This window comes from Schistocerca serialis, chromosome 2 (genome assembly GCF_023864345.2).
Source record: "Schistocerca serialis cubense isolate TAMUIC-IGC-003099 chromosome 2, iqSchSeri2.2, whole genome shotgun sequence".
Taxonomy (NCBI): domain Eukaryota; kingdom Metazoa; phylum Arthropoda; class Insecta; order Orthoptera; family Acrididae; genus Schistocerca; species Schistocerca serialis.
The window spans coordinates 473,403,906-473,427,927 of record NC_064639.1 but is presented as its reverse complement, the minus strand read 5'-3'; the positions used below and the strand labels follow the sequence as shown (position 1 = coordinate 473,427,927).

At 43.6% G+C, this 24,022-nt stretch overlaps 1 protein-coding gene and 1 long non-coding RNA gene across 2 annotated transcripts in view; one reads left to right on the top strand and one right to left on the bottom strand.

Moving 5' to 3' along the window:
• LOC126457385 (invertebrate-type lysozyme 2-like) overlaps nt 1–8,365 on the top strand; it is a 61,717-nt gene extending 53,352 nt beyond the window's left edge. Inside the window, exon 4 of the mRNA XM_050093646.1 lies at nt 8,087–8,365. Coding sequence (XP_049949603.1) covers nt 8,087–8,260 — 174 coding nt within the window. The 3' untranslated portion in view covers nt 8,261–8,365. The remainder of the gene's footprint in view (nt 1–8,086) is intronic.
• The window catches only part of LOC126457387 (uncharacterized), a 189,622-nt gene that overhangs the window by 12,279 nt on the left and 153,321 nt on the right, over nt 1–24,022 (bottom strand). The window lies entirely within an intron of this gene.

Genomic DNA, 24,022 nt, shown 5'->3' with positions numbered 1-24,022 from the left:
CATGTTATGGGACAGCGAGGGCGTAATCCTTACCCATTGCGTTCCAAAGGGCACTACGGTAACAGGTGCATCCTACGAAAATGTTTTGAAGAACAAATTCCTTCCTGCACTGCAACAAAAACGTCAGGGAAGGGCTGCGTGTGTGCTGTTTCACCAAGACAATGCACCCGCACATCGAGCTAACGTTACGCAACAGTTTCTTCGTGATAACAACTTTGAAGTGATTCCTCATGCTCCCTACTCGCCTGACCTGGCTCCTAGTGACTTTTGGCTTTTTCCAACAATGAAAGACACTCTCCGTGGCCGCACATTCACCAGTCGTGCTGCTATTGCCTCAGCGATTTTCCAGTGGTCAAAACAGACTCCTAAAGAAGCCTTCGCCGCTGCCATGGAATCATGGCGTCAGCGTTGTGAAAAATGTGTACGTCTGCAAGGCGATTACGTCGAGAAGTAAAGCCAGTTTAATCGATTTCGGGTGAGTAGTTAATTAGAAAAAAAAATCGGAGGCCTTAGAACTTGAATGCACCTCGTATTGCCATAACATCGACAATAACCAATAAAACGACATCACATTTTGATTCTTGACTTGCCTAAGGTCTCTCAGAGGTATGAAACGGTACATTACGGAAAAGTTTATTAACGATTCTATTGTAAAGTTCATGTAGTCATTGAAGAATATCGTTTTCCTATAACAACAAAAAATTTCTCTTAAACACCAGAAAACCTCGCCTCTCGCAGAAAGATGTCTTACATCTACCCAATAACGCCAGTTTTTGTTCGTTACGCTTACAGGAAAATCAGCGAACGTGCAACGTAAGAAACATGTATAGAACGTAATGTTTACGTTATTTAGCGTACCAAATAAGTCACAACAACTGTAGCTAAAGAGAAAAACACTAAAAAAGACCTATAACAAAACCTCAAAAGGAAGAAAAGTGTTTCCAACCGTAGAAGGTAGCATTTCTACAATTGTCGCTTTATCTGAGACAAAACGGCAAGAATCTTAAGCTTATTCGCTTTTGAAATAAAAATAATTATATCATAAAAGTACTCGTGTGTTAGAAAGCCGATGTCATCTGTTGAGTGACAGAGATCGCAGACAGTTGAAGAGGGTCGTAATGTGTAATAGGCAGACGTCTATCAAGACCATCACATAGGAATTCCAAACTGCATCACTGCTATGACAGTTAGACTCCATAAAAATTTATATGTCAAGGAAATTGCATATCATAATAAGAAAAGAAACATAAACCATGTGATCAAAAGTATCCGGAGACCTGGTTGAAATGGATTTACAAGTTTGCGGCGCCCTCCATCGGTAATACTGGAACTCAATATGGTTTTGACCCACCCTTAGCCTTGATGACAGCTTCCACTCTAGTAGGTATACGTTCAATCAAGTGCTGGAAGATTTCTTGGGGAATGGTAGGCCATTCTTCACGGAGTCCTGCACTAACGAGAGGTATCGATGTCGGTCGGTGACGCCTGGCACGAAGTCGGCGTTCCAAAACATCCCAAAGGTGTTCTAAAGTATTCAGGTCAGCACTCTGTGCAGGCCAATCTATTACAGTGGTATTATTGTTGTGTAACCACTCCGCATCGGCCGGAGCCGCCGAGCGGTTCTAGGCGCGTCAGTCTGGAACCGCTACGGTCGCAGGTTCGAATCCTGCCTCGGGCATGGATGTGTGCGGTGTCCTTAGCTTAGTTAGGTTTAAGTAGTTCTAAGTTCTAGGGGACTGATGACCTCAGACGTTATGTCCCATAGTGCTCAGAGCCATTTGAACCATTTTTTGAACCACTCCGCCACAGTCCGTGCATTACGAACAGGTGCTCTATCGTGTTGGAAGGTACAATCGCCATCCCAGAATTGCTCTTCAGCAGTGGGAAGCAATAAGGTGCTTAAAACATCAATGTAAGCCTGTTCTGTGATAGTGCCACTCAAAACACCAAGGGTTGCAAGCCCCCTGCATGAAAATCACGACCACACCATAACACCACCGCCTCCGAAAATATGTGGGCACTACACACGCTGGCAGATGACGTTTACCGGACATTCGCCATACCCACACCCTGCCATCGGATCGCCACATTGTGTACCGTGATTCGTCACTCCACAAACGTTTTTCCACTGTTCAATCGTCCATTGTTCACGCTCCTTACACCAAGCGAGGCGTCGTTTGGCATTTACCGGCTTATGATCAGCCGCTTGACCAGGAAATCAAGTTTTCTCACCTCCCACCTAACTGTCATAGTATTTGCAGTGGATCCTGATGCAGTTTGGAATTCCTGTGTGACGGTCTGGATAGATGTCTGCCTATTACACATTACGACCCTCTTCAACTATCGGTGGTCTCTGTCAGCCAACAGACGAGATAGGTCTGTACACTTTTGTGCTGAATGTGTCCCTTCACGTTTCCACTTCACTATCACATCGGAAACAGTGAATCTAGGGATGTCTAGGAGTGTGGAAATCTCGCGTACAGCCTTATGACACAAGTGACACCCAATCACCTGACCACGTTCGTGAGTTCCGCTGAGTGCCCCATTCTGCTCTCTCACGATGTCTAACGATCACTGAGGTCGCTGATACGGAGTACCTGGAAGTAGGTGGCAGCACAATGACCATAATATCAAACACGTATGTTTTTGGGGGTGCCCGAATACTTTTGATCACATATTGAATGCTTCTCCTGCCTAAAATATGTGTTTATAGCCTGTTGCTGTCAGCAAAGTAAGAGGCGGTTACGCACATATTCGAAAATATTTCTTCATAAATAAGTTGATTTTTTTCACTGAAACAGTGGGATTCGGCCGTTTCTATGTTTATTTCGCGGTATTCATGTCTCTCGTTAATTTATTAATGCCTAGAACGCCAATATATAACAATTACTTCGTTACTTAAGTAGAAATGTGATTAAAAACAAATGCATCCTTACTATGCATGTGAATGTCTGCTTCCTCACCACTTGGAGCGCTCCTGCCGCTCGAGTCGTCAAACGTAATAGCTTTCGCATCAGAGAAGGTCGCGACTGTAGGTGTTAATTAGGCTGTATCGTCATGGTGGAACCACAACCTCTGCCGAACGTGAAGAGAAATTTCTTCTAGTTCTTCAGGCAGGGGAACTACCTGGAACAAAAGAAGAAGGTATGGGCGAAGAAGGAGAGGGATTTTTTTAGTTTAGGGGGCAGGGGTTAACTGAAGGGAAGAGAAGCAATGGAGGGGTATGGCGCGTGGAAAATAACAGAGGAAGCTTTGAAACGCAAAATTCATTTATAAATTGGAATATTAAAAATATTTCGCTTTCCAGTATTAACATTAGGTAATCGGAAGTGTTTCGTATAAGACCTGGTGTACTTTGTCTGTAACGATGATGAAGCCAGATATCAAATCTCCCAGTCTAAGATTATAAAATAAAAGATATACCTAGATACGGAATCGAACCGTCAAACTCTACTATGCTAACACGAAGTTCTAACCACTGCAGATATTTTCGATAGTGAAGTATTAATTAACAACGAATGCGCAAATGCCACTAAATTTGTCCTTGTGTTGTTTTATCAAAGAGCAGAAGTCCTCGTAGAAGTTAAGTAAAAACCTCCGTCTCTATTTCTAAGATCACTTACTAATTTAATCGTGACGTCTTCATTAATAACACTTTCCATGTAACTGGAGATGCACACAAAAATCTCTGTGTCTTTACCTTCCGTCGGCTGACCGATAGCAAGGCAACATTCTGCAGTTGCAGATTTGCTCGGCTGTTGTAACCATGTGTGACGCTTATGCTCTACAAACGGGTCCACCATGATCCCGGTGGCCTGCCCCAAGTATACTTGCCACAGCTGCTGTGGTACGGTAGACACTTGACGTACCCAAACAAACATCATCCTTCACAGACCCCCCAAGGGTCCTAATCTTATATGGTGGTCGAAAAATACACTACACTCCGTGATTCTTCAGAATACGACCAATCTTGGAAATGCTTCCTGAATACGGCAAAAAATATTGTAGACTAAACCACCAGCTCGTTATTCTCATCATTCACCCAATTAACGGTTGGTCGATAGCGCAACATGCTGGCAAAAGATGACTGAAATGGGCTAACTCAGCTGACAAACTCTCAGGATGTGCAACAAATGTAGGTTATCAACATTTGAGTTAGTTTGAACGGCATGTTGTCGTCGGCGCATGGGTGATGGGGCACAGCGTCGCCGAGGTAGTGTGACAAATGTGTGTGAACTCTTATGGTCATCAGTCCCTAAGCTTACACACTACTTAACCTAAATTATCCTAAGGACAAACACACACACCCATGCCCGAGGGAGGACTCGAACCTCCGCCGGGACCAGCCGCACAGTAAATGACTGCAGGGCCCTAGTCTGCTCGGCTAATTCCGCGCGGTCCGAGGTAATGGTGAGTTGGGGATGTTTTTGTACGACCATTTCGCGAGTGTACCGTGAATATCAGGAATCCGATAAAACAACAAATTTCCGACATTGCAGGGGCCGGAAAAATATCCTGCAAATACGGTACCAACGATAACGTGACAGAAGTGTAACCTTTCCGCAAATTGCTGCTGATTTCAGTGCTGGGCCATCAATAAGTGTCAGCGTGCGAACCATTCAACGAAACATCATCGATATGGGCTATCGGAGACAATGGCCTACTTGTGTGCCCTTAATGACCGCATGACACAAAGTTTTACGTCTTGCCTGGGCCCGTAAACACCGACATTGGAACATTGATGACCGGAAACATGCTGCTTGGTCGGACGAGTCTTATTTCAAATTCTGTCAATCGGATGTACATGTACGGATATGGAGACAACACCATGAACCCTGCATGTAAGCAGGGGACTGTTCAAGCTGGTGGAAGCTCTGTAATGGTGCGGGGCGTGTGCAATTGGAGCGATACGGGAACCCTGATGCGTCTAGATACGACTCTAACAGATGGCACGTACTTAAGCATCCTGTCTGATCAGCTGCGTCCATTCGTGTCCATTGTGCATTCCAGCAGGACAATACGACTCCCCACACGTCCAGAATTGCTACAGAGCGGTTCCAGGAACACTCTTCTGTGTTTAAACGCTTCCGCTGACCACAAAACTGCCCAGACAAGAATATTATTGAGCATATCATGGGTGCTTTGCAACACGCTGTTCACAGGAGATCTCCACCTCCCCCCCCCCCCCCCCGTACTCTTACGGATTTATGGACTTATGGACAGCCCTGCAGGATTCATGGTGTCAGTTCCCTCCAGCACTACTTCAGACCTTCAGACATTAGTCGAGTCCATGCTACGTCGTGTTGCGGCACATCTGCGTGCTTGCGGGGTCCCACACGGTATTAGGCAAGTGTACCAGTTCTTTGGCTCTTCGGTATATGTGTAAACGATCTTCCATCTAATTTATAACAAACAGGATTAGATTTTTTCGGATAACACCAGTATCGTTGTCAGTCCAAGCGTACGTAACAGTGTCATTGAATGGTTTTCCGCGAATAATCTCACTCTCAGACTTAAAAAGATACAGCATATTCATTTCCGCACATTTAGCGCTACTACACCAGTGATATGTGTAATACACGGCGAGGAAATAATAAACAGGGAGGAAACTCCAAAATTTTCGGGTGTCCATATCGGTGTGAATTTAAACTGGAAAAATTCCATTCTGGAACTCCTAAAAAATTTAGTTCAGCCACGTTTGCACTTAAAATCATTGCATATCTTGAGGAAAGACAAATCAGTTATATTTTGCACATTTTCAATGAATAATGTCCTATGGAGTAATATTCTGGGGTAACTCATCTTTAAGAAAGAAAGCCATCATTTCTCAAAAACGTGCTGTAAGAATAAAATGTGGCGATCAGCCACGCTCGTCTTGTAGACTTCCGCTTAAGAAGTTGGGCATTCCGACTGTAGCTTCACTGTATTATTCCCTCACGAAGTTTATTGTAAATAACCCACTGCAGTTCAAAAGGAAAAATGATGTACATAAAGTATCAGAAGAAAAAATGACATTCGTTACTGTAAGTTATGGTTGTCTTTAGCACAAAAATGGGTGCAAAATGCTGAAACTAAAATATTTTATCCCTTACCTGGTGATATAAAATGTCTGATAGAAAGTAAAGTAATATTTAGAAACAAACTGAAGAAGTTGCTCCTTGACCACTCTCTTCTTTACGTAGAAGAGTTTCTGTCATTATAATGTTTAAAATGTAACGGGTAGGAATTACTAAGTCACATCCATACGTTATTGATAATAATAATAACAGAAAAGAAAAACTTCTAAATTACCAGCATTTAGCCACATTTACAAATTAATTTGCGATGTGAATGGAAAAGACTTGTTCCGGATCATTACGATTTCTCGTAGAAACGATCCATCGAAACATGAAACTAACTAACTATCGAAATATCGGCGGTTTTCGGGGACGTTGCTCGGCTGCATTTCCGTAAGTTATTTGAACATTCGATATCCTGGGAGAAGCTGAAATTTCACAAATATTTCCGTTTTCTATAAAGAATGTGAAAACCACAGATATAATATCAAGACGAAAAAAATGGTTCAAATGGCTCTGAGCACTATGGGACTTAATATCTGAGGTCATCAGTTCCCTGGAACTTAGAACTACTTAAACCTAACTAACCTAAGGATATCACACACATCCATGCCCGAGGCCGGATTCGAACCTGCGACCGTAGCGGTCGCGCGAACAGATGTCCCCCTTCCCTATTCCACTCGCGAATGGCGCGTGGGAATTACAATTGTCGGTATTCCTCAAATTTTCTCGTCATTCGTGAGATGTATATGGGGGGGGGGGGGGGGGGAACCAATATGTTGTCCGACTCTTTCTGGGACGTGCTCTCTCCAAATTTCAATAGTAAACCTCTCCGTGATGCCTCTTTTGTAGCGTCTGCCACTGGTATTTGTCGATCGTTTCTGTAACGCTCTCGCGCTGACTAATCGATCTGGTGACGAAACTCACAACTCTTTGTTGGATCTCCTCTGTCTCTTCTATCAATCCTACCTCGTAAGAATACCAGATTGATGAACAACAGTCAATCATCTGTCTCACAAGCGCCTTGTAAGGCACTTCCTTAGTGAATGAGTTAAATTTCCTTAAGATTCTTTCTATGAATATCAGCCTGGCACCTGCTTTTCCTTCTATTTGTGTCATACAGTCATTCCACTTAAGCTCGCTCTGGATAGTCCGTTATAGATATTTTTTGGATACGACTGAATTGGGCAATTACTTGAAAATTGTGTTCACAGACATATCTAAAATCAATGTTTTCGGTTCTATAAGAAGTAACATCAGCACTGTAATGAAATAACATTTCTTAATGTTAAGTCATTTAGTTATACTGCACGTAAATAAAATGTACGCCTTTGACTTCCTTTCCATATCCCAGAGACACCGTGTCGTACGTGGACAGATTTAGTGTAATGCCACGGAGACTTTTGTAATAGACCAGTGATACTATTGCACGAAGTGCAAAATATAGACCGTTCGTAAAATGAAAAGAACTGATGGTGTACATTGCTATGAATGTCTACAAGAATCACGATTATGTGTTAGGATGGAACGCAGTCACGGTTACCTACTCTTCTCGAACACTGTGTACCCTCTTGTCCATCTGTCCACACCTATAGGACCCACTCAAATATTCAGTGTTCCCCTGCTTCCACTGCACACATTGTTGCCCATAAATACGAACTTTTTTCAGGGGAGGGGGATCTTGTTCCCAGATTGGGAGCCATTCGGACTGCTTACTGGCACCACATGCCAAGATCCGCCGACAGAAAGCCAAAGGGTCTATGCTGTTATTTATCTGGCACTGGTCCTAAATGAAAGTGAGGAGAGTACTTTCTAGATAGTTGTTTTCCATTTCTCCGTCAACTGTCAGTGCTTTCCTAGACTTAGTGTTTCCGACTAGTAAACTTGGATTTCGCACTGTTGGGAATTGTTTTTGCAATGTCTGTGTTTACTTCCTAGGTTTTATTTTGGTTGTTTTCAGCATTTTATCATTTACCTTTGATGATGCACGAATATTGGTATAATGACACGTATTTTTTTTATTTTGTCAGGACTGCGACAGTGACGGGCAAGTGGACTGTATGGACTTCATGTTAATACATCTGTATGGACCTGGAGGATGTGATGGCGATAAAACGCAGGGGCCAATCGCTATATTCATCTCCTGCTGGGACTCGTACAAAAAACAGTCGTCAAATATCACTAGTCAAGCACTGCCCAATTAGCAGTGACTACATTATATTTCTCTTATGTAGCATTGGTGCAATGAACAAATATTTAACATTAATTACATGTACACAAAAAAGTAAAATATATTGACCATATCATAACGCAAAGAAAGCTCACAACCACACAGATGAAAAATTGGGAGTTGACGAAGTACTTATTCTAACGTAATGGCTCGCCTGTTAATATGAGGGGTGTTCAATGGGTAATGCAATACTTTTTCTTCTCAGCCAACTTCGGTTGAAAAAATACAGAATCCGTTGTGGAACATCGTGGAATATTCCCGCTACAACCCCGGCAGTTTCATGAAGTTCCGATAGGTGGCGGCATTATACGTAGACTCCAAACTGGCGTCTGTTATGGAGGTACGTTCTAAGTAGAGGGCTGTCATTGAGTTTTTTTGGGCGGAAAACCAGAGCATCGCACATGTTCATAGGCTCTTGCATTATGTCTACAGAGTCCTGGCAGCGAATAAAAGCATGGTGAGTCGTTGGCAGACATGTTTGTCATCATCGCAACTAGGTCGCGCATACCTGTCCGATCAGCCGCGTGCCGGCCGACCGCACACAGCTGTGACTCTTGCAATATCGGAACGTGCGGACACTCTCATTCGAGGTGATCGATGAATCACAATCAAACACAGCACTGCGCAACTAAACATCTGCACACCCGCGAGGAACTCACGAAACTTCATTGGACTGTTCTTCATCATCCACCCTACACTTCGGATCTCGCACCTTTCGACTTTTATCTCTTTGGCCCAATGAAGTATGCAATCCGTGGGAAGCAGTATGTCGATGATGGGGTGGTTATTGATGCTGCAAGACGTTGGCTCCGACGTCGACCAGTAGTGTGGTACCATGTGGGCACATAGACCCCCCAATAAGGTAGGGTAGCCCGCCGGGTTAGCCGTACCGTCAAACGCACGGCTTTCCGGGCGGGAAGGAGCGCCTGGTCCCCTACACGAATCCGCCCGGCGGACTTGTGTCGAGGACCGGTAAGCCGGCCATTCTATGGAGGGCTTTTAGGTGGTTTCCCATCTGCCACGGCGAATGCGGGCTGGTTCCCTTTATTCCACCTCAGCTACATTATGTTGGCGATTGCTGCGCAAACAAGTTCTCCACATACGCGTACACCACCATTACCCTACCACGCAAACATGGGGGTTACACTCGTCTGGTGTGAGACGTTCCCTGGGGGGTTCCACCGGGGGCCGAACCGCACAATAACCCTGGATTCGGTGTGGGGCGGTGAAGGGGTGAAGTGGACTGCGGTAGTCATCATGGGGTTGTGGACCACTGCGGCTGTGGCGGGGACGGAGCCTCTCCGTCGTTTCTAGGCCCCCAGTTAACATACAATACAAAACAATGCAAGGTGGGTAAGGCCGTTCCATTGAACTTAGATTATGTTGAAAAATAGGGTTTTGTAGCCAGAAGATTGGGGAATAATGTGATGTAATGGAATTCTAAACAAAACCTACTTGCTTTCAGAAAAACGTGTTACATTACTTATTGCACGGTCCTCATGTAATGAACTGATGTCTATACTACTTTGCTCGACTTGCATTGAACCGGTATCATTATACCTAAATGAATAAGATAAACACTTTTTATTCTGCTCTTTCCTTCTATTCATCCATTTTTACGTGTTAACGATTTCGATGTCATACATATTGAGGGTTCTTTCTTAGTTGTGTTTGAAGTCGATAGCTTGTAAAGCTGAAAACAATAAACACAACTGAGGCCACAAAGAAAAAGAAACAATTAGGACAATAAAAATATTTATTTTCCTCCATCACATTCTTATTAACTGAAGTCCGCATCATCTTCCTTCACTAAGCAAGGTGCAAGATAACACGAGTCCTCGAGCTCTATCTGTAGCTTGCTAAGCACGTCGTATGACTCGTAACCAGACTGAAACGACAGGAACTGAAGCACCAGACTGCAAAAGCTCTCATTCATTATTTACAGCTGTCATTTACAATACAGGTTTCAGCAAGAATAACAGTTAAGAAGACAGAAACAAGACATAAGAGAATCACTCACAAATGTGCATTCGAACCAGCATCTTGACACCACTATCACACTAAACAAGAATATACTACAATATTCTTGTCTGGTCTACAGTTCTACAAGAATATTATTAACTAATACATAGGGAAAGTTTTTGCAGTCACAATAAGAATATACTACGCTCAATAGAATAGTTTTTCCGTAATCACTTATCAGAGTGATTATAAAAGTGAGTGCTAGTTTTCAAGAAAGTGTCCAGCAGCAGTTGTGCCGTGGAAGAGAGAAAATAGATAATTTGTTACTCTCAGTGACAAAAAAGTAATTTTAATAAAGTGTACTATGCTTTTCCCGGTAATAATGAATAGTGGGGTTATAACAGTAATATTGGTCACGAATTTAGAAAACAATGACATTTTCTGACAATTTCGTAAGCGACAGAAGTGGCCACGGTTACATCTGAACAGAAGTCAGTATAACCATCACGGTTTCCCGTCTGCAGCGAAGAGGTGATATTGCTGAACCTGTCCTGCATCTCACATGAAAGGAGGTACTTATTTATTCTCCATATTGCATTGGATCTGGATGCAATCTACAATGTTGGGCCTTCCATAAAATGTACGAAGGTCGTTCAATAAATAACGCAACACTTTTTTTCCTGAAAGCAGGTTGTTTTTATTCAGAATTCCAATACGCCATATTGTTCCCCAATCATTTGGCTACAAAACCTTATTTTTTCAGCACGACCTCTGTTCAATGCGACGGTTTTACGCCACCTAACTGGGAGAGTCTGTATGCCCGCACAATACTATTATACTGATCGACATCGGAGCCAACGTCTTGCTGCATGAATAACCTTCCCATTATCCACGTATTACTTCCCGCGGACTGCATCCTTCATTGGGCCAAACAGATGGATGCCAAAAGGTACGAGAACCCACCGGGCATGCACCTTTGAGTACCCCAGCTGGTGGATGAATGTGTCAGCAACCCATTTGCACGAGTTACTGTGTGAAGCGAAGAACTAGAGAAAGTTATCTAAAAAAGACATGACCATATTCTTGCAGTAGAAGCTTAAGTCCTTTTGATGCAGACTGTAGGCCAAGAAAATGTGTTCAACGTTTAGACTCGCTTGATTAGGGAAACTAGAAGACCCAGATATAATAGCGTCCATATATTCTTCCGCAGATGATATCACAGGCAGCCACAGACATGCAGTAACAGACTGACACTACCGCATACTGTACCATCGGCGTTATTGAAGCCAGCACTTTAGGCTAGCAATGCAGCGACGAGCGCGAAGGACGCTTAAAAATCAGTTTATATACTGAGATAAAGAAATGGAGATAAACTGATACAACTCGTTACCTTTAGAGTTTTGACAAAATGGTTATTACATGCGTCGTGTTTGGTTGTAATTTCTGGTATAGCAGACGGATGATACAAGGAAGGGAACATGTCACAATGAAGAATAACTAGAAACATCTTACGTATTTTTGCTTATATGCTGTATGTAATCCTAAATAATTACATTACAGTTTGTCTTATCGGAAATACTGGCAATGATTAAATAGTTTATGTACATTTTGGGATGTTACATAAATCTATTATTAACAGACGTAGCTTAATGATATGCCTTTAACCAGTTCTTATCGACTTTGGCTCTTCTTCGAGTAGTATGCTCCTCATGAAAGTGCTCCTATAAGTAGAACGTGCTATTTGTCGCTGAGAACAAGTTCTTTATTCATTTGAATAGTCTGCTTTAAAAGCATGCACATGCAACTCCACGTTCTTCTCATAACAGGATGCTACAATGTATGATTCAACTAGTATACAAATATTTGCTCAACTGCAGGACTTTATTAGACAACCTTGTAAAGGCACAACGTCATTTTGTCTCAGAAAATCTTGGTAGTACAATATAGAAACTTGCTGACGCCGGCATCTTACTTCACCAAACTCAGACTTCAGTAAAAGATGCATCTTTGCCAGTCTAGCGATGTATGTCTGTGCAGCCAACCGGTATCGTTTGTTTATCACAGATGTAACTCAGAGCAGTAGTTTTTCGAACATAGTGGGGCAGAGCTCTCTGCCTAACTAACAACAAAATATTAAAAAAACACTGAATACAACCCGTTTGCAGAGAATAGTTCCCAGATTATGTAGTGATTGAAAATTACTGGATGTAATCAGGATTAAAACCAAGTTTTCAATGTCTATAATTGTCGCAGACATATTAGATGCCTACTACATTTATCATTTTCCCCTTCTTATTGATCCAAAATTCAAAAGACATTGATAACGACACTCAATTGAAAGTGAAAGAGGGTGTATCATGTATTGAAGCAGTTGAGACAGTAAATTTTTTTCATATTTCCAGTACATTTTATGAAATTTTAAAAAAAGAATCCAGATTTAACCAAACTCTATGTCATGCCACAAGACAATAAACCTGATGTTAAGCATTACATGAAATGTATTCGCAGTTGCGAATTTGGGTAAGTATCAACTGTATAAAGGAATGGCGACAGTGAAAATTTGTACCGGACCGGGACTCAAACCTGGATTTCTCGTTTATCACGAGCAGCTGCCTTGCCATTAGGCTATCCGAGCACACTTCACAGCCAGACCCACACTTCCACATGATACTGTAGTGCCTGTGTCGTTCAGAAGTACGATTCATCCCCCCTGTAGGTACATCGCATTGTACATCCGAACAAAAGAGGCACTGCAATATCGTATGATGTTAAGCATTACTTCTCAATATCTAACAGCCCTTCATTTTTGTGCAAGCCACGTGGATTAGACCCACAGGAATTAAAAAATGAGAAGGTAGAATTACAATACTTGTTAGACCATTTCTTTCAACTGCATAAATCGCAGTAGGCCCATCTCCTACATATGGCTATAAAACCAGATCGTTTTTAGGAGTGGAGGAGGATGGTAAGAATTAGATGAGTGCAGAGAGTGACTAATAAAGAGATGCTGGAAAGAACAGAGTAGAATTATTGTAAGTTATAAGGAAAAGAAAGAAGAGCTAGCTTAGTCACATGTTGAGACGAGACTGCTGAATGCATTGGAAGGAAAGAGAAGACACAAGAATCGTGGATGAAACTAAAGGAAGTGGAAGCTTCTTGGAAATGTAGAGAACAGCTTCAGACAGAAGGACTTGGATATCAACCTTGTGAAGCTCTGCCTTCAGCGTGAACACACAACAGTAATAATACGATTGTTTACTTGTTCGTGGAAATTATTGTCGTGTAAATGATCGCACGCTGACATATCTCTGTTCATTTTGTTTACTTAATCCTTCGTGCCAAAAAACACTGTCTTAAAAAGCTTGTTATGAAACTCCGTTCCCGTGGAAGATAACCAAATATCTATAATAATAACTCAGTTTGGCCTATATGAATTTCATTTCCTGCTTTTTCGGATTACGGAATGCACCTAGCATTTTTCAGTGATTTTCAACGAAGCACTTCGAGGACTACATTACTGTTTTCCCTCCATATACAGCGTTCTAACTCCATCTGGTTCAGAAAGGGAACACTTGGGACAATTTTCCGTTATTTTGCGAATATACCGTCGGAGAATTAATCTTCAAAGGTCTATGTTTAGTACTCCGAAAATTTCTTTGCTGGGATATGTCATTCCATCAGATGGCACCAAGATGCACTTGAAAAGAGCAAAAGGTAATGTAAAAGCGGATCCTCCAGAAACTGCAAAAATTACGAACATTGATCAGTGCCATCATTTTCTCAGTGCCATCATTTTCTTTTGTCATTATTTGGAGTACACTACACGAAACTAAACTCTTCTACACGATAATCCGAAAGTAAGTACAAATAGTGGCAAAAGGAAAATCGACAGAGCGCCACCAGCAACATAACTGTTTGAAGAAGGTAAGTAAAATCTGTAACTGTCAGTACTACTAACTTACAGAAATGTGAAGAATGAACTTGTGTTATATGTGGAATAGTCCCACACAAATAGGATTCAGTTTGGAAGTCTATTGTCTATTCATTTATTTTGAAAGAAATTTTCTCTTTCCAATAGGAATTACTCACCTTAGTACAGGAACTTCTCAGTATTTATTTAGCGATTAAATATTTAAATTATCTGCTCGAAGTAAGAATATTTTATAGCTACACGGACCACGACTCCTTAAATATAGCGTGAGCGTACTACATGACTGCAGCATTGTTTCTTACCTGAAGTACATTTTCGTGCGTTATATGTCTGGCATAGCTATTCATCTGTGTAGAGATGACAGACTGCGACGAAAATGCTATCTCAAAGAAATAGCGCTTCATTGAGGAAGCATATTTACTCCTAGTTGATGAAAATACTGGAGTGACTTAATTGATAACAGTCGTCCACATACTCAAAACAATTTAGGATTCCAGTTTTGGAGCATGGTTAAGTTATGGCATGTCAAGATATTAGGTCGTCAGCCAAGACCACATCTTTCAAACTTGTCTTACACTGTGGCTGATATTTGCTTTATGGGTATTAGGTCGTGATCCATGGCATAATTCCCTGCCTAACATTTCGTCTTCTGACGCTGGAGACATCGTCAGATGGAAATAGCCATTGCAACAGCTTTTATATACAAGGTGGTTACAAACAGTCTGGAAAGCTTGTAAAGATGTTGCAAGGTATGCTGTACTGAGAAATAACTGTTAAGAAAAAATTCGATATTTTGCGCTGTTTCTCAGTTAATTAGCATTGAAGTTAGTCAATCAGGCCGTTGCGCACTCAGATTCAAGCGGATCGCCAGATTCAGTTAGATACGACATTGCAGGGGCTGTATTATTCTGATTACGATGCAAAGTTCCTTTGGATATGCATGCTTGCATGCATGCTTCGCATCGTAATCAGAAAAACACAGGCGCTGCAGTATCGTATTTATCTGCCGATACCGGGCGAGCGACTTTCAAGTACAACGTCTGACCTGAACGGGAATATACATAACGGATGTAAGAGTACAGGTCGTAGACGCGTGGTTGACGGCGTATGGAAGACTGGGTCGGGCCGTGACTCGTGCACGGGCAGCTGAATGGTAAAGCGACTGCACGCGATAAGTGGGAAATCGGGGTTCGAATCCCCGTCTGACACAAATTTTCATTGTCGTCCTTCCACTCTACCGCTGATGGTAGTTCTCACTCGAAATTGCGAATTCTTTTGAAGAGATACAGTTAGTGTCAGCTGTTCTCGTAGCGTAGATGAAGGCGCACCGTACTGCTCAGCCGGTGGCTCGAATTCGATCCTTACTACCGTCCCATATCCAGTTCTTGTATCGCTTTCTTGTTCGGTTTTACGAAACCAAACGAACAACACGTTAGGCGACACTGTCTCTGGCAGGCCGTTTGAATTTGTGTGCGCAACGGCCTGCCTGACTGGCTAACTTCAACGAAAATTTACTCGGAAGCGGCTCAACATATCTAATTTTTTTCTGAACAATTCTCAGCACAATCTACCCTGCAACACCCTTACAAGCTTTTCCGACTGTTTCTGACCACCCCATACACACAGGTCAGCTTGCTGTTGTGAGCTTGTTCGAGTCTGTAACAGCCTCCTACGCCGTTAAAGCTTCTAATGGTGTCTCCAGCACTGAAAGACGAAACGTCAATCTGAGATTTATGCCTTTGACCAGGGCCGAATGCACATAAGGCAAATATCACCCGTATCACAATTACTGGGCGTCAAAGCTTGCCTTCTGTACTGTCTTGCCAAACTTGAAAGAAGTGTAATTACGCACTATGCCATATATAGAACGCCAAATTAATAATTACAAGGCGTTCTAGAAATTCTATTGGAAAATTGCCAGTTGCTAATGAAAATTTTTCGGGCGGTACATGCTGGCGTAGCTGTTCCTCTAATAGACTCCGGCGGATTCGCTGTTTTGCATGTACTGAACGTAATGTACAGATAAACCATCACAGGTCGCTGTGTGCACAACAGGACATGCTTGCGTTTACTGTCCCTGTACTGAAGGTTTCTCCACCTGAACAGAAGTTGTGTCCCTTTGAAATTTCGAAGCAGAGGTGGTAGCAGTAATACGTGGTCAGTGTAAAGCTCCCGTCACTATAAAAATTTATTTATGAGGAACTATGTTACACCCACTTAAGTGGTTTGTTGTAAATGATAGCTTGACTCATATAGTTTATGGACACTCTTACACACGTGATCCGTTTGCTGTCCATATAATGTCTCAGTTACTCTCCTCGTAATAGGAAACACATCCTAATGTTCTGTAAAATTATATTTATTTGGTCATGAAGCGGCTTTCAGCTTCTTATGGCGTCTGCAGGTGAAATACTCTATGTCATCTTTGTATCTTCTATGCAGATAACATCTATGTATTTGTATTGTAGTGAACTGAGGACCTAGAAACGACGGAGAGGCTTCGTCCCCGCCGTGTGCGGTTCGGCCCCCAGTGGACACCTCCCCCCCCCCCCCCCCCCCCCAACCAGGAACGTCTCACACCAGACGAGTGTAATCTCAATGTTTGCGTGGTAGAGTAATTAAGGTATAGTGTAACTGAGGCGGAATAAGGGGAACCAGCCCGCATTCGCCGAGGCAGATGAAAAACCGCCTTAAAAACCGTCCACAGACTGGCCGGCAGTCCGGACATCGACACTAATCCGCCGGGCGGATTCGTGCCGGGGACCGGCATACCTTCCCACCCGGAAAGCAATGCGTTAGACCGCACGGCTAACCGGATGGGCTTAACATCTATGTAAGTCACACATCATCTTACCTGTGTTTGCGACATTCAGTTGTCACCTGGAGATGGTCTAACAAGCCGGAAACCGGTTCGCAATCAAACGAATATAAGTCTCTGTATGTCCATTTTCTTTAGAGATGGAAGTGGGATTCGGCTGTTCGATACAGGATGTCAAATTAAATACCTGTCGGCCGTCTAGTTTTCAACTTTATTTTATTTGGCAACCAGTTTCAGTGTTCTACTACGCCATCTTCAGGCCCCTGACGGACGTATAGGAACATTCTACCTCATTTATGATCAAAACAGGGGCCAGTTGTACTGATATTAGTAGATTTTTGCAATAGCGATCACTTCTTCCGTCACCAGCCGACTGTTCAGATGAGGTTGAAGTGATCGCTATTGCAAAAATTTACTTACACCAATATTACTGGCCCCTTTTTCTTGTCACAAACGAGGTAGAATCTACCTACACGTCGGTCAGGGACCTGAAGATGGCGTAGTAGAACGCTGAAACTGGTTGCCAAATAAAATAGTTTAAACTAGACTGCTGAAAGATGTTTAGTTTGACAAATAAATATAATTTCGTTGAACATTAGGCAGTGTTTCCTATTTAATGTTACCATCATGTTCTGTCAACTACCGACGGAAAATTCAGTTAATGAACACTATCAGTAATGTAGCCATAAGAAAGAATCAGGAGCGGTTATGTTTAGTGAAAGTGATGGCCATGCTATTGGCTATTGGACCATCTCTACGGATCCATCCAAGAACTTATGAACAAATGAACCCGAACGTGGCGGATCACAATCTTGTCGAAATACTATCACGGTTGAAATTCTTGTACCTGAAGTACAACCCCTAAAGTTCCAACTTGTCCTGGAAAACTGTTCTCGTAATGGTAGTAGGCCCAGTAATAAAGAACGTTTCAGTATTTTTGCTATGCGTTAAGCCACACCACACATTCAAAAACATGGTTCAAATGGCTCTGAGCACTATGGGACTTAACGTCTATGGTCATCAGTCCCCTAGAACTTAGAACTACTTAAACCTAACTAACCTAAGGACATCACACAACATCCAGTCATTACGAGGCAGAGAAAATCCCTGACCCCGCCGGGAATCGAACCCGGGACCCGGGCGCGACCACACATTCGTTTTCAGACTGTCCCTTATCTGCTGTACCACGATACGTGGGTTCTCCGACCCCTATATCAAAACACTATGGCTACTTACTTTATCGGAGATATTGAAAGTCGTCTCATCACAAAAACAAATTTTATATTGTCTGCACCGATTCGTTCGAGCATGTTCGTACATAAATTCTGCACGTCAGGGCCCATCACTGGCTCCAGAGTTTGCAGGAGTTGCACGTTGTATGCATCGAAATGCATCCGTTTGTGCAAAACCTTCATCACAGTGCCCTGAGGTACGCATTTTTCTCTGGAAAGACGACGTGTCGGCTACCGTGGAATGCGCTGAAATGCTACACGCGCGGAATCAACTGTTTCGTCATTCACTCCAGGTCCACCACTTCTGACCTTGTCGTGAAGACTGCCAATCTCTTTCAACTTTTCATGTCATCCTTTGATGCTCTTCACATCTGACGGAACTCGAACATAGACACTGTCGCTGAACTGTAGTGGGCGACAATGTTCCATGAAACCAATAAACACATGCGATCTCTCCTGCATAAGATGTCGTTGTGACAGCAGCGCTCCTAAATTATGTTACTTGTAACCAGAGAGTAATAAGAGAGAGAGAGAGAGAAAACAGAAATCAGATGCTGTCAGAACACATGTAGAAATTTATCAATAAAAATAGCAAGAGTTTAACTACCATTTGCAACAAATCACACAGCTGTATCTAGCATAGTTCCATGTAATCAGGGGAATACTTCATGCTCACCCTGTGTTTTTTAAATCTTGAATTAGCAGATTTGGAACGCCGCAACAGATAGTGACAAATCAAACCGAAATTTAAGTCTAATATGTTCTGAGCCTTATAAAGCTTTTTGGCTCCGACTAACAAGAACTGCTACGTAACACTAACGGAAAAATCGAATGGTTATACCGTACACTGAAGAGTGTCATACAACCCATGCTGCAACGAATGACCAGCGATTCTACTTAGCTTCCTTATTCCTTCTGAAGTAAAAGCAGCTATGTAGTAGCGAAAATATTGTGTAGGTCTACAGTGTTCTCAGGAACCTAAAATTGCAATGGACTTTGACCCTCCAACTTTTGTTACCGAATGGAATAAAAGCATGATTTCGGAAACGTGCAGATTAGCCCCACAAGAAAAAAGAAGCTCTTTTCCTTCACAACAGTCTTTGAAGCACAAATGATTTGATTGTCAAAACTGGCAAGGTAAAGAGCGATCTCACACAGTCATAGCATATAAAGGTCCTTATGAAGTGATTCCACGTTTACTGAAATTTTCCATCATAAATATTAAAGAAAAACCACCTATTTTGTTGGACAAAAAGTTCCCGGTAAACATGCTGCGTCCAGTTCGGATAATATATCAAGCTTTCAATGAGGAAGACTTCTCGTAGATTACCGCCAATGCAGGTGATGGTGCTGCTGTCAACGTTAGATAGAATGAGCAAACATTATCTATGCATATGTTCGTGCCATTTTAGTGATACCACCATGACGTAATCCAGCCAATTAGATGCCATCGCTTGGGCATAGAAGTGGGAGCCTCGTCAGTTTCACGATAGTCAGACATAGTTTCTGATGACGATAATCGAGGTAGCCAGCGAAATATTGGAATTTTATTCGAATCTGTTGGGGCAAGTTCACTGGAAACCTTTTATCCAATGACTTTGTCGCAGCCTATTTCCTTACAGATGGAAGTGCGCATGAGCATGGGATCAGCTTGGAAGCCATATAAGCGATTCTCATGATATATAGCAGTTCGTGGGTAACACTCATCTCACAAGACTTTCTGTAAACGTGAAATCTTGATATCACACGCAGTATCGACAATCGATGCGGCAGGCACCATTTTCATTTTGGTATATTTAGATAGTTGTATTATAGCTTGCAGTACGCTGCTTCATAGCAACGACTTATTGAAAATTTACCACACACACATCCCATTACCATTAAATGTCAGTTATTAACGCATCTACGATATAAACCTTCAAGAAATACGTTAATAACCAAGACAGGAGATTAAAATGGTGTCGCTGTGTGGATAATGTCCGCGGTTCATGAAGTCTAAGGCTGTGGGTTGGCATCGTACTATATCCTTTTTTTATTTCATCTTAGCGTTGTTAACACTTTCTGGGACTTTCTTACGAATGTAATATATGCATGTTCTGCAGTACTCGATGTTATTTACAATTCCGACTGATTAGAGAATGAAGGATGATATAAATATTCGGTGATTTTCGAGTATGTGGTTAGGCAGGAGCCTAAGAGGGCAACTTAAATTGCTGCAAGTGAAACGAAGAGCAATAAAATTAACATTCTTCTTCCTCACAAATGTTTGGCTCTTTATTTCCGAATACGTATCTACACTCCTGGAAATTGAAATAAGAACACCGTGAATTCATTGTCCCAGGAAGGGGAAACTTTATTGACACATTCCTGGGGTCAGATACATCACATGATCACACTGACAGAACCACAGGCACATAGACACAGGCAACAGAGCATGCACAATGTCGGCACTAGTACAGTGTATATCCACCTTTCGCAGCAATGCAGGCTGCTATTCTCCCATGGAGACGATCGTAGAGATGCTGGATGTAGTCCTGTGGAACGGCTTGCCATGCCATTTCCACCTGGCGCCTCAGTTGGACCAGCGTTCGTGATGGACGTGCAGACCGCGTGAGACGACGCTTCATCCAGTCCCAAACATGCTCAATGGGGGACAGATCCGGAGATCTTGCTGGCCAGGGTAGTTGACTTACACCTTCTAGAGCACGTTGGGTGGCACGGGATACATGCAGACGTGCATTGTCCTGTTGGAACAGCAAGTTCCCTTGCCGGTCTAGGAATGGTAGAACGATGGGTTCGATGACGGTTTGGATGTACCGTGCACTATTCAGTGTCCCCTCGACGATCACCAGTGGTGTACGGCCAGTGTAGGAGATCGCTCCCCACACCATGATGCCGGGTGTTGGCCCTGTGTGCCTCGGTGGTATGCAGTCCTGATTGTGGCGCTCACCTGCACGGCGCCAAACACGCATATGACCATCATTGGCACCAAGGCAGAAGCGACTCTCATCGCTGAAGACGACACGTCTCCATTCGTCCCTCCATTCACGCCTGTCGCGACACCTCTGGAGGCGGGCTGCACGATGTTGGGGCGTGAGCGGAAGACGGCCTAACGGTGTGCGGGACCGTAGCCCAGCTTCATGGAGACGGTTGCGAATGGTCCTCGCCGATACCCCAGGAGCAACAGTGTCCCTAATTTGCTGGGAAGTGGCGGTGCGGTCCCCTACGGCACTGCGTAGGATCCTACGGTCTTGGCGTGCATCCGTGCGTCGCTGCGGTCCGGTCCCAGGTCGACGGGCACGTGCACCTTCCGCCGACCACTGGCGACAACATCGATGTACTGTGGAGACCTCACGCCCCACGTGTTGAGCAATTCGGCGGTACGTCCACCCGGCCTCCCGCATGCCCACTATACGCCCTCGCTCAAAGTCCGTCAACTGCACATACGGTTCACGTCCACGCTGTCGCGGCATGCTACCAGTGTTAAAGACTGCGATGGAGCTCCGTATGCCACGGCAAACTGGCTGACACTGACGGCGGCGGTGCACAAATGCTGCGCAGCTAGCGCCATTCGACGGCCAACACCGCGGTTCCTGGTGTGTCCGCTGTGCCGTGCGTGTGATCATTGCTTGTACAGCCCTCTCGCAGTGTCCGGAGCAAGTATGGTGGGTCTGACACACCGGTGTCAATGTGTTCTTTTTTCCATTTCCAGGAGTGTATTTCCGAGTGTGCGGTTAGGAGGGAAACTAAGGGGACAGTTTAAATTCATCGAAACGAAACAGGGAGCAATAACATTTATTTTCTCCCTTGTCACAAATTCGATGGCAATTCCTGCGGCTGTTGATATTGCACGTGACGTTAAAATGATGTGACATTTGCAGGAAGTATTGTGAGATGAGTGTTACTCTCGATGCGTGTGTTGCACAGCACTTTGATGACTCAAAAGTACTCTATAGTCAATGTTTTCGTTTGCTAGAGCAGCCTTATCTTTGATGAGTTGTGCAAGGCATGTACACTGATTAGCCAGAACATTATGACCACCACCGATGTGCTATCGATAATCCGTCCAGGCGATAGCAGCGTCACCTGGTGAGGAATGACTGCTAGTCAGACACACGCACGGTGCATGTAGCATCAGTGAACGTGATGTCCGTGAGTAGAAGGGGAAGGCGCGCTATCTGTCTTGACTTTGACCGATTGTGACGGCTCGGCGGCTCGGCACGAGCACTTCGGAAACTGTACTGCTTGTCGGGTGTTCGAGGAGTGCTGTGGTGAGTGCCTTAAACACGTGGCGAAACAAAGGAGAAACCACGTCCAGACGTCGTGGCATTGGGCAGCCAACCCCTCATTACAGATATCGGACGTCGTAGGCTGGCAGACTGGTAAAACAGGATTGGCGGCGAACTGTGGTGGAACTAACATCAGACTTTAATGCTGGACAGAGTAAAAGTGTTTCTGAACACACAGTGCACCGAACACTCCTAACGCTGGGCCTCCGCAGCCGACGACCCATTCATGTGCCAATGTCAACATCACAACATCGGCGACTGCGACTGAAATGAGCATGTGATCATTGGCATTGGACGTTGGAGCAGTGGAAGAGCATTGCATGGTCTGATGAATCCCGATACCCTCTTTATCATGCCGATGGGAGGGCGCGGATCCGTCGTTTCGGGGGGAACCGTACCTTGACACTTGTACTGCAGGATAGAGACAAGTTGGCGGCGGCTCCTTCATGCTCTGGGGAACAGTCATGTTGGTATCCAGGGCTGGAGCTCGTGCAAGGCACAATGATAGCGAAGGAGTATCGTACAGTGCTTGCAGACCACGTACACATTTCATGACGATCATGTTTTCCGACGGCAGTTGCATCTTTCAACAGGACAATGCGCCATGCCAAAAGGCCAGGAGTATGATGGACTTGTTCGCGGAACACAGTAGCGAGTTCCAGTTGATGTGCTGGTTCCCCAACTTGCCCGATATGTACCCGATCGAACCCATCTGGGATGTGATTGAGCGTGGCATCAGAGCTCAATGCCCCCTCCCTGGAATTTTCGGGAATAAGGTGAGTTGTGTGTGCAGATGCAGCTACCTACCAAGGCCTCATTGCTTCCATGCCACGACGCGTCGCCAGTGTTATCCGTGTCAAATGTGGACAAACCGGCTATTAGGTAGGTGGGTTATAACGTATCATCTGATCAGTGTATATAGACAGTATTTTGAACGTGAGGTCTAGCTGGTCAATTGTATTGTTTGTCGCCGAGTTTCGAGTTCGATAGGGCAGCCTGGGGGGCAAACAAAGCACTTAATTTCCGTCTGAAACAATGAACGTTGCCCTGCTAGCGCCGGCTTTTAAAGTATAAACATTTGTCTTGTAACATTGAGATGGGCATTTTAAAGCTATGTAGTCTAGAATTTTTGGTGAGACCGTTACTCACTCGTACTGCATCGGCGTAATTCTATGTTACATGATTTTTCAGTTTCATTTACAGGACGTGCTTTTCAATTGTGAATTCCCTTGAACCGTAACAGCTCTTTGTTCGATTCATGTCTTTGGTAGAATACGTGAAGATCAATATCTATTTTTCACAGGATCATCTGAGCATCTTGGTCGCTTCGCACATTAATTTCCCATTCTTTAAGTAATAGTAAGGCAATTATCACGAATGTGGAGTTATTTTTAAGTCCTTTATAAAAGTGTGATTCAGTACAGCGACATGGCTCGTAAGCGGACGTTTTGTGTCTTATTCATGGGATTTTGTGTCTTACTTATGAACAATAAAAGTTTAAATT